Here is a 12,629-nt window from a genome sequence, read left to right as displayed (position 1 = left end):
CATTGCTTTCACTCAACTTAATTTATGTGTTTTTTTTTTTAGAGAATAATGACATTTGCAACACTCTCTAGTGAACAATGTGTACACTAAAACAAAAAAAAAATTAAGATAATTAATGTTTAATTTGCATTAAAACTTGTTCTTTTTTTTATCTCTATATTGTAATTCATTTTTTTAAATTTTATTTACCATTAAATGGAAAACTTTATATTTTAAATGAAAATTTAAAAAAAAAATTAATGTAATTTTTAGGACGCAATTATGTAAAAAAGTTTTTGTATGCGGTTTTTTATTAAAATATTTTGAGTTTTAGTGTTACAAACTTTTTAAAATATAAATTTTTGGTTTTAAAAATTGAATAAGTAATTAAAAAATATTAAAAATTATTAAAAATTTCAATATTTTATTTAAACAATGTTAAAATATTGTAACAGAAAACTAAATATTTAAATTGTATAAATTTACTGAACGTATTTAAAAATTTTGCGGTTGATTGTCATTCACATCAAAGCAATGGTTTAATACAGAAAAATATGGCCAAGTAGCAAATAAAAATTATTAAATGACAGCAATTTTTCCTCGCATAATTCACAATAGTTCTTTAACACACTGAAAAAAAAAACTGCACTTTATGATTTAAATAAACACCACTACATGCTTCTGCTGACGAAAACACAATTTAAGGGCTACATTCCAAAACGTTCAGTTATGCTGAACAATATAGCGTTGAAATTCAACAAAATACCTTTCCATGTCGCCGTCAAAAATTTCAAAGTTCAATAAATAAAAATCTCTCAAATATTTCGGAAATCTCAAATATTCACGTATAACGGAACTTTCTTTAAAGTTCTGCTAAAAAAAAATTAAACAATTTTTTTTTTATTTTTTTATTCATTTTTAAATAAATTTATTTATTTTTTTTCGCTATATTTGTTTTTAAATAAAAATTGCGTATAAGTAGGATTTGACTTGATGTGATATGGCTTTCTGCGTTCCTTGTCTCCTTCCATTCTTTATTTGCTATTAAAATGTTAAAAAAAAATTTTCTCTGTCTTCTTTTTTATTTTTCTACTTTTCTTTAATTAAAAATTTGATTTAAAATTTCGTTTATTCTATTTTTCTTTTCTTTTTTTTTTTAATTTTTTTGCTGTCTTTGTTTTCTCTACATTTTACTCTAATTTACAAAAAAAAAAAACCATTTACAAAATAAAAATTAAAAAATTTCATTAATTTTTCCTCGTATGTATAAAAAAAAAACAATTTAAAAATTTCAATATCTCCTAAGACATATTTTAATATGGCAACACTGAAATGTGTTGTCGTTGGCGGTGTTTGCAGCGTTTATTATTGGTAGTATGTATTTAATTAATTTAGAAGCATTTACGGTGAACAATTCCGGGACCGGATTCATCATATTCTTGTTTTGAAATCCACATAGTTTGGAAAGTGGACAATGAGGCCAAAATAGAACCACCAATCCATACAGAGTATTTACGTTCTGGTGGAGCAATAATTTTGATTTTGATAGTTGATGGGGCTAAAGCAGTAATTTCTTTTTGCATACGATCAGCAATACCTATAATAGCGAATATAATTATTTTGATTGAATATTCTTTTTAAATTATAGTAAATAAATAATTTACCTGGGTACATTGTGGTACCACCAGATAATACATTGTTGGCATACAAGTCCTTTCTAATATCAACATCGCATTTCATAATTGATTGATAAACTGTTTCATGAATACCACATGATTCCATTCCCAAGAATGATGGTTGGAACAAAGATTCTGGGCATCTAAATCTTTCGTTACCAATGGTAATAACTTGACCATCAGGTAATTCATATGATTTTTCTAATGATGTTGATGCGGAAGCAGTTGCCATTTCTTGTTCGAAATCCAATGCAACATAACATAACTTTTCTTTAATATCTCTTACGATTTCTCTTTCAGCTGTTGTTGTGAATGAATAACCTCTTTCAGTTAAAATTTTCATTAAATAATCGGTTAAATCACGACCAGCCAAATCTAAACGTAAGATGGCATGTGGTAAAGCATAACCTTCATAAATTGGTACAGTATGTGAGACACCATCACCGGAATCTAATACAATACCAGTTGTACGACCGGAAGCGTATAAAGACAAAACAGCTTGAATAGCAACATACATAGCTGGTGAATTAAATGTTTCAAACATAATTTGTGTCATTTTTTCACGGTTAGCTTTTGGATTTAATGGTGCTTCTGTTAATAAAACTGGATGTTCTTCTGGGGCAATACGTAATTCATTATAGAAGGTATGATGCCAAATTTTTTCCATATCATCCCAATTTGTAATGATACCATGTTCAATTGGATATTTCAAAGTTAAAATACCACGTTTTGATTGTGCTTCATCACCAACATAACAATCTTTTTGACCCATACCAACCATAACACCTTGATGGCGTGGACGGCCAACAATTGATGGAAATACAGCACGTGGTGCATCATCACCAGCGAAACCGGCCTTGCACATACCGGATCCATTGTCAACTACAAGAGCTGATGTTTCATCGTCACACATTTTGATAGGATTTTATTTAATATTTATCTGCGAAAAACACCCAAAATTCAAAAATTTTACAATACGTAATTGAAAGTTTTCCATTTTAGTTGAAAATTTTCAAAATTTAAGACTGCAGTTCGCAAAATATAATCGATATTATTGAATCGATTGTTTAATAAATGATACTTAGAAGAAATTGAACTGTGAATTTTTGTCTTCACGTAATAATTGTTAATGCAAATTCTAACATAAACGGAAGAAGAACTTAAATAAACCAAAAAAACTAAAATAATTCGAAGATAATTTCGTCACAAAATTGCTTTATTAATTTCTTACTGGTAAGGCAATTAAACGCGAATAATGATTCCCAATTTGATTTTTTTAACACCCGTAACATTTGGCTTTCAATATTTTTATTTAATGGTTAACAATCAAAGATTTCAAATTTTGCGTCAATATTTTTTCTACACAATTTTCTGAAAAATTTAACTGAATGAAGAAAACTTTAAATCTAATTTAGAATTCTTTACATTTTCGAAATTAACTGACAAGCGCACTTAAACCGAAAAATAAATTTTTATTTCACTACATTCTACTTTTAATTTTGAAAAAATATTAAAATAAAAAAGTCATTTCTTGCACAACTCCTCTGCATTATTAATCCAAATATATTAAGTACCCAATAACTCCAAATATGAAACAAAAATTGGAGACTAAAACGGCTAAAAAAGCAAACCAAATTTTTTCATCTTCAACCCCCATAGCGCGTTATCAATGAGGATGTGCTTTCTAATTTTATTCCTTGAAAGCAAATTTTAAATCACTCTGTATTTTCTTTAATAAGACAATTATTGAAATTTCTACTTTTTGCAATATCAAAATGCTAAGTAATTTTATAGCTTCACTTCGTAATTTTATCACTTTCAAAAATTAGGTTTTTTAAGCGGAACTAAATCCAAAAATTTAGAAATAAAAATAAGGCGCCAGCAACGAATAAAATTTGTCCCAAATGTAGCGAATATAAAAAAGCACTAAACCGGTTTAGTGATTTCTTTTTTTGCAAAACAGTCGAAAATTTCGATTGCCAACAAAATTTTTTTTTCTTCTTAATTCGCCTATAAATTATTTCTTACCTTTCAGAAAAAAAAGAAACAACAATAATAACAAATCCAAAAAGATTTGACGTAACGATAATTAAAATAAATAAAAAATTAAATTATTTGTCTTATAGCGAGAAGACAATAGAAAAGTTAGCTGTGACTGCGGTTTCACGCGAATGCGACAAAAATGATGAATTTTGTCGGGATTTAAATAAATTTATATAACATAGGATTAACCCAAAGTTCTCAAATACAAATTGCAATTTTTGCATTTGTATTTGAAAATAAATTAGATTTCAATAAAATAAAAAAAAAACACAAATTGTAACTTTATGTTAGAAAGAGATAAAAGCAGTGTTTATTTTTAATATTTGTACTAAATTTCCCTTAATATTATTATTATTTTATAAAATATACGTATACTAAGATAATGTTTAAAAATAAAATATTAATAGTGCAAATAAAATATGAGAAAGTAATTCATTCTTGCATTAGTAAAAGTGCAAGATACATTCTAAGAATTGAGATGATCAGCTTCCGACAATGATTATATGGGGGTTTTGAATTAATAGTAGGCGAAATTATTGTTGAAAGAAAAAGCAGAGCGAACTGAGTCACTGAAAATCAATTGGTGTCAGCATATGTAGCTCGCCATTAAATATAAACATTTCTTTCAGGTATCAAACCGTAAGTTCACGCATTGTCGCGCAAATATCGATATCGATATCAAAATTGTCAATATAAACCATCCATAATCGGATTAGACGACGTGTCTCCTACTTAAATAGTCGAAAAAATTTTATAATTTAAAAAAAAAAACAAACAAAATATTTTAATTGGAACAATTCCAAAAAAAAATTATTTTTATTTTTTTACTGGGCAACAAGTACGTACACACTTGTTGATTTTACGTATATTAAATAATACTCGTATATCACGGTCAATTTGTATTTTTACATACAAACGTATAAAAATTTTGTTTAATTAGATCTACAATCATCACAGGTTTATAATTCTTAAAATATTAGAATTACATTATTGATTAGGTACTACATAATTTACTTATTTAGAATGTTGACACTTTTGAATTAAATTGAGCGGAATTAAATTAACTATTAGGAGCTATACACATAAGGTCTGTTTATACGTGTATGGATTGAGCGTATGCACAACACTTCTATTATGCTTCTCACACCGTTTCTTCCATAAATAAATTTTATTTTCTAGACACAGAGAGTGTAAAAAGCACAAAAGAAATGCTGTCTACAGACTCAATACAAATACGCTGAATACGCTGAATACGCTCAAGTATGATGGAACATTAAAAATTTCATTATTACGAGAATGACTGACACCATTCAACTGAGATTCTATATTACATTCGTCATATACAATATCCATATTATGAGTCAAACAACTGCAAAATGGACAAAATATCAGCAACTCCATATATTTGTATGGGGGGGGGGGGGGGGGGGAGAGGCCTCCAAGCTATTAATATGATCATGGCAGGAATGAGATCCGATAAGGCCGAACCAAAGCAACTAACAAAGTTATTTTGACGTTGACGTTCTTTGTATAACGCTTAACGGAACCCAAATAGTCGTAGTGTTGCCTCAAAGTCAACTTACCGTCAAATAAAACACCCAGATTTTAAAAACTCTGTTAAGTTTATCTTTATTCAAGAAACAGTCTGAGATTATAGAGAAGAACCGATGAGCGTAACTTACAACAGAGCATTTTAGAGACATTTAGACAAACTTTATTGAAATTGCAACAATTTCCAAACGAATTTATATTATAATGCAAAAGTAAAGTATCTGCAGCTCATTAGATCTTCTGTCAATCCTTATGTCATCATAATTTAAAGTCATTCTCAAAAGTTTAATTTAAATTTTCATTACCAAAGTTTCTTCAATAATATTATTTTTGATTTAAAAGTAAACTAAATATTTTTAAATTTCATTTTATATTTATTTTATATATTTTTTATTTATTTAGTATTTTATTTTTGTGTAAAATATAATTTCCCTTTTTTAATTATTACAAAAATTTTTTCTTTTCGCATTCTCTATTTTATTTTATTTTTTTATTGTTTTAATTTTGAATTTTAATCTTAATCATTAAATAACAAAAAAAAAATTCTTTTCAAAAAATCTCCACATATAGACACTGCCAAAATAAACGATAACAAAAAATAAAAATAAAGAAAAACACAAAACAGATCATGATAGATGTCAGCACACAACAAAAGAACACAATAAAACATAGAGCAAACACACAACAACAACAATAACAAGAGCAACAACAAAAATAATTGTAATTTGCAACAAAAATTCTATAACTTTTGTGTCTACATAAAAATCAAATTTGTCTGCAAAATACAACAACAAAAATAAAAAAAAATATTATGTTAGAGAAATTAATAGAAAAATAATAATATGCAGATATGTACATAAGTATGTAGGTAGGTATGTACATGAATATTATAAAAACATTTTTATAAAACTGTCAGAAGAAATGAGATGGATGGATTAACATACAAAATACAAGAAAATTGAATAGAAATTTAATTTTTTATGTAAATACAGTCAAAGTAGATAATACTATGCAAATTTTTAATTTTGCTTTTTATTTTTTTTGTTTTGTCAAAAAATTACAAAAAAAAATTAATAACAAAAATTGTTCTTCAATTTTTTTTCTTTTGATTAAAGACTATATGGAGAATTCTTTTAAATTACAACATTATTTTTCAGATTGTATTCGGTACAAAAGATTAACTACAAGAGAACATTGTTTATAGCAGTATGAAGAAAGAATAGGCAGTTTCTTTCTGTAACAGGAATTCTTTCGTCTGCCTGTAAAAGAGAAATCTATGCTCAGGAATAAAAATTCGGAGTTCGCAAACACAAAAGAAATTTTAAGTGACGGCTTAGAAAAATTATTATAATGAGCAAGCAGAAGCGAAGAATGTTTACGAATTACTTAACATGACGTTAGATAGATAACATGGTTACCTGAGATGGCGCTGCTGACCTAGAGAAAACTTGAGAAAATTTGGCGTATTGCATCGATTCACTGGAAGAAAGAGTCTTTGCGGTGGAAATCTTCTCTAGACATACGAAATTCCGCATTGATATTTTCAGTAGATGTTAATCAGGTCTACTCACTACTGATTTATACTGCTGAAAATCGCAGTCGTAGAAGCCGCGGCTACCTCCACTTAAACGCGACGGCCAATAGAAAAAATCTATTTTTCAATAAAAATTTAGAAGCCTTCAACTATCCATTCGTAAAGTCCAACAAATTTTCTTCTCAAACCCAAAGAGCCATGCCATAGATACGTTTAATAAATTTTCCAGACCATTATTCTGTCGTCCTCCGTCGAAATATCCTGATGGACAACAAGCATCTGTAAGCATAATATTTTAACAATTCTACATAACAGTCCTAATATGTTGAGATTTGACCCAAACGAACTTATTCTCTACTCATCCCTACACTTCCGGTGTTCTTATAAACCGAGTCGTGCGAACAATGAGCATTCGTCCACAAAATTCTTTCTCATTCCTTTCCGATCTATTTTATTCCTAAGTTTCTTCAGCGATAGATCAGTCCACTATAGACCAGTTTTGCACCCAATCTACTCCACCCCTTAAATCATTCATGCGAAAATAACACCATTTTGTTCTACATTTTAGTTTTTCACATGCATCTGACCCAATCCGATGTATATTTCTTAATCATGGTGTAATAAATAGCGAATTAAATCATAAACACATATACACTTAAAAAAAAATAAAACAGCGTTACTAATGACATCATACGAGTATGAGAACAATAGTAGATCCTATATAAGTTGACACGCTTTACAAGAGTGTTGTTGTGTATGATGCGATCGTAAAAATTTGCAATACAAATGAAAAATGAAACAACAATAACAACAAAATAGTAAAAATTTCAATAAAACACAAAATAAAAATTGTTGTAGGGCCATACATGGAGTCTTACCGCGAATATTTTTATTTTGTTAAATAGTCTTACTATACAATTGCATTGGAAAAAAAAAACCAAAAAGTATTTTTTGTATTTCATTGTGTAAATCAAAAGTACTAAAGTTATTTTCAACACAACAAAACAAAAAAAAATTGCATGAAGAGTGCAGTGTGTACTTAAAAGGGATTTTTTGTTTTTTGCAAATGTCATATACGAAAATATTCAGGGAATGAGAAAATTTTTCAAAAAATAATTCTTTAATTCTGCAAAGATGACGATTTCATCTTTTATTTTTAGCTTAGTATTGTATGACGACGCTTCCATTGATATTATGACATAGCGGTCAACTGCTCGGATATTTTTTTTTACATTTTCAGGTTCAATTTTAAGGTTTTTATTTGTAAGTAGAATGAAAATGAATAATTAATTTTTTATTTTCAAAAAATTTTTTTCGACTTTTAATATGGAAAAGTTCTATGAGGGTTAAAATTATGAGGAAAATTTGAATTGGTGAATACACATAAACCTTTAATCTCTCCAGTAGCATAAATTCGCAAAGTTTCTCACTTTACAAAGATTCTTTCTCGGCTTCTACACGTGAAAATATAGGACCATTGCATAGCAGTCTGCCTATGTGGAAGTGGTGACGAATATTTCTTTGTTAATTGCTCTGCACCGTGTATTTCTGGGACGCTCAGGTATTCATAATAAGAATTATTTAACAATTCTTTCACATGGACACATAAAATTCTATCTAACCCATCACTTCATTTCTTCTTATGTGCCTAGTGTGATTTTATTACGTGAATACAAGACGCTAAAGTCGGTGTTACCTATATCTGCGGAGGAATATCTCACATACCCTGAGACAACTCTGCGCGAAGGCCTACTGTTCGTTTTTTGTATACTCTCTACTATTTATTAAGAGTATATTTTTGTATACTCTTATGTACTGAAAATCAGATAACACCAGAGTACTCCATACTGCCAATTTCGTGTTCCTTGCTTTATGGGAAGATCTTCAAAACGTACCAAATGCCATATTATAACTAGCTTCAACCTGATTTCTACGCTGTTGTAATCTTATATACCAATAAAGATTTAAATTAAAAAACATTAAATTTTAATTATACAGGACCAATTCCAACTCAACTTACCATTGTTTAACAACTTTCTTAATTCACCTTACATATTCATTTATCATCTTACAATATGATTTAAATTTGAAATACTTAATCTGTTACCATTTACAGTCGCATTACATACGATACGTAATATGCAACATTTTAATTATGAAAATTTTTAAATGGGAAAAGGCGCAAAAATAAAAGAAAAACCAGTAGTCCCTAAAAATATGCAATTACCTTTTTTTAACTTTTTTTTTGTGATAACCTTATATTCCAAAAGATTTAATTAAATTTTAATCACACTGAATTTTTCGTAACACTCTTTTTAAAAAAGCATATGGAAATTTACAAATAAAAAATTTTATTGTATCCTTTTCGGTATCTTTATCACAGGTCCTCATTTTTGTTCCATAATTTCTGCAATCTCAGTATGGGCACGATTATTTTCTCAGACCTTTTAATTTATTTTTCTACTTAAACTTTATGATTTATACAAAAAAAAAAGAAAAATAAAACGTTATTTACTCTACCTCATCACCTTTAATTTCACCTACAAATTAAATCATTTAACCTTTAAACACCACGTCTCTACACGTTGTATAACAACCAAAGTATACATTGTTCACAAACCTGTTTACAAATATCATTTTAATATAGCGACATTCTGTTTCAAAAAAATATTTTTTTATCCTTAAAAATCACAGCAGTCCTGGTTTTTTTTGCTTTTTTTCAAAAGGAGTAAATGGACGTAACTCACAATTTATTATTGCAAAAAAACTATAGTATGTGCCCCTTATTTTAACTTTAATTTAAATTTCCTCATTAACTATTCTGTAAAATCTTCAGTGCATATATACTAATATACTTGTACTAACCGGATAAATAAATATCAAGAGAATGTATGTAAGCAATATCCAAGCAAAAGTAAAGGAAAAATTGTTAAAAGAAAGAAAAAACATTATCTGTTTACAGAATCAAACTATAAATGAAAATTTTTACCGTAAGTTGACTATTTACGTTCACGTTATAGCACAGGGGCTGGTAAAATTTGATTTGCGAACCAGTTACTGCTATTCACCTCAAAAACATTAAATTTGACCATAAAATTGGGGGGTATGTAGATATCCGAAGAGAGATGTGATCTAGAAAACATCTCCTCTTTCTTCTGACCGGAGGCAACTAGGGCTTATTGAAATTCCGTAGATCCCTTTTTATACTTTTCCGGACCCAACTGAATCTCGTTCAAAGGTGAGTTCCTCCATACTGAGAAAGTTCGGCTCACATTATTTATACTCCCTGAGAGCCATAGAGCAGAAAAATCACGTAAAATCTGTATGGCAGACGTCTTGGCAGAATCTACACAAAAGAAATTCGCAATAGCATGAAGACGATTTCATGTGGAGGGCATCCTAAGGTAAGATGGTAGAAACAATTTCACATGAACACATACCTTCGTAGTCCTCCAGTAAAAGTTCAATTCTCTTTCAAGCAATACGCTAAGTCTGCAATTTCCGTCAACACATTAATTGCTGCCATTTCCACTGTGTGAAACGGCAACAAAAGTGCCAGTTCCTCCAATACAACTCCAACTTTCATAATTGAACTCCAACTTGAATATAACCTGACCTGATTGGAGCCACAACAACCCTATCCTACTATCTACTGGAGAGTACTGGGATGTTGTACATAGATACCCTTTTATTTCTCCTGATTATCGGAAGTTATTTGTACATTATCCGTCCTCCGCCTTTCAAAGATCAATTATAGAAGAAGACAAAGTCATAAGAACGAATGTTATTGCTTAATTTTCAAAACATAAAGCCTCAACTCGGCCGTCGTGGATATGAAAATTATTTTAATGCCCTATATGATATGATTCATTTTGCAATATTAGGTTCCCATTTTCTGTACCATCCACATGATGTCTACATATTGGAATGAATAAATCCGTTAAAGGATAAAATTTTTTTAATAAAAAAATTTCATATATGTACATACCTACACCTATAAAAGTAAATAAAAACAAAAGGCTCATCACAACTAAGGGTAAACACTCCACCAATATCACGACGGCGAATTCTTCTTTTTCTTAATTTAAATTTTGCATTTTACCAAAAAAAAAACAAAAAATAAACCGAAGATTTTTGGTACTGCTCTACATCCTGGAATAATATGCAAATTAATATATGAGAGAGAGAAACAAAATAAAAGAAATCTTACATAAATAAAAGAATTATAAGCGTAATGCTATATGCTGCCCTCTCTTATGACAAACAACAAGAAAAAACGAACGAATGATGATCCATTTTATGAGAATTCATTAAATAAAACCATGTATACACACATACAGTGTACACATGTTTATATTTAGTGTAAATGTATAGGTAATGTGGTGGAAACAGAACGATGATTTACTTCAGATAATGCACAAGTACCTCTCAGAGGCTAATTCTATGGTTAGAACAAAGCGGTTGGTAATAAATCCTTTCAGTTTTACTGCATCTATGTATAAATTATGTATAAATTGAAAGAACAAAACTCTGAAGATATTTTCATATATCACTTTCTTTCTAAGCAGACAGTTACAAGGACATTTATGATATTTTCCATTCGTGTGCATTTTAACCGCTTAAGTTTATTATAAATTTATTTTTTTTTCAAGTTTTTCACTTCTTTCTGTATATTCGCCAGAGAGTAAATAAACAATGAAGAGAAAAAAAATATTTTTACATATTTTGTTTTGTTTTAATTTCATAAAATTGCACTGCAAACTAACTCTGAGGTTATATTCGTTAAATCGCATAATAGTTTAAGTAAATTATTTAAGACGGTGCACTCTTTCATCCTTATGTTAAGCCCTGGCAAGAATATCCTTAAATATTAGTTTTAATGCCCTCGTATGGATTACACAATGACGCATATATAGCATATTAAAGGCGAAGTGTTGATATATCATCATTATTTTTATACCGTTTGTGCGATAATATCGTCATCCAGAAATCTTTTCATGTTTCATAAGAATAAAGGAACTTTTTCCAACATCACTTGAAAAAACGTCGTATTGAGTATCCGCATTCTCTTTTTCTTTTTCTACATTGGTCTCATCTACATTGCTGCGCATATAGGTATTGAGTAAAGCAGAGTTCTTCCGTTTCTGCTGTGTTTCTGAATTTTTTCAAACGAGTAGAGTGAGCCAATTTAAGATAACCAAATGGAGCAACATGCAACGCGACAAAGAAATTTTGGTCAAACCTAAACCAGCGTTCCATAAGGGATTTAACATCTTTTCGAAGACAGGATGTCGACGCGGTAGTCTTGGATGTCTTAGACTTTTGATGCAATACTGTCTGATTTGCGAATATCCCGGAAGGATGGAACGCATCATAACGTCCTGTAGAGGTTGCTGTGACACAGAAGAGAAAAAGACGGTAACCCAATTGCTACACTCATGACCGGCGCTGGCAAACCCAAGGCAGAGGTATCTTAAGTTTCACTTCTTTCAAAGGTTTATTTCTGAGGAACTCGTACTGATTCTAATGAAGAAAAAGAAATAGATCCGGTGGTACCACAACCAGTCCATACGGTGTAAGTGCGCGAAGGGAGGGCCACATCACATAACCAAAATTATCCTTTCAAACGGATTCATAATGCCTTTTAACATTTATAAATTTAGGACTTGATTAAATGAATGAACACCCAACACTTATATTCATATAATATGTAGCTATATCATAGACTGACTATGGCAATTTAATAACAACCAACTCAACAACAATAAGCCAAAGTTATGAATTTTTGTTAGAAGGAATGAGAAGAAAATTTTTACTCATTGTTTTATTTTTGTTTCAATTTCAAA

The 12,629-nt window shown here is 29.4% G+C and overlaps 1 protein-coding gene across 1 annotated transcript; it reads right to left on the bottom strand.

Moving 5' to 3' along the window:
* Positions 1 to 1,053: 1,053 nt before the first annotated feature.
* On the bottom strand, positions 1,054 to 3,845 carry LOC129619313 (actin-5, muscle-specific). The gene is made up of 3 exons (XM_055534551.1): positions 3,684 to 3,845; positions 1,644 to 2,595; positions 1,054 to 1,576 (listed from the first exon to the last, which is right to left on the bottom strand). Exons 2-3 carry the CDS (start codon positions 2,566 to 2,568, stop codon positions 1,371 to 1,373), a joined length of 1,131 nt encoding a protein of 376 aa, XP_055390526.1. The 5' UTR covers positions 2,569 to 2,595; positions 3,684 to 3,845; the 3' UTR covers positions 1,054 to 1,370.
* Positions 3,846 to 12,629: the final 8,784 nt, after the last annotated feature.

The sequence above is a fragment of the Condylostylus longicornis genome, unplaced genomic scaffold (genome assembly GCF_029603195.1).
Source record: "Condylostylus longicornis isolate FDR11 unplaced genomic scaffold, ASM2960319v2 ptg000011l, whole genome shotgun sequence".
NCBI classification, from domain to species: Eukaryota; Metazoa; Arthropoda; class Insecta; order Diptera; family Dolichopodidae; genus Condylostylus; species Condylostylus longicornis.
The sequence above is the reverse complement of the archived record's forward strand: the minus strand, read 5'-3'. Positions and strand labels throughout refer to the sequence as shown.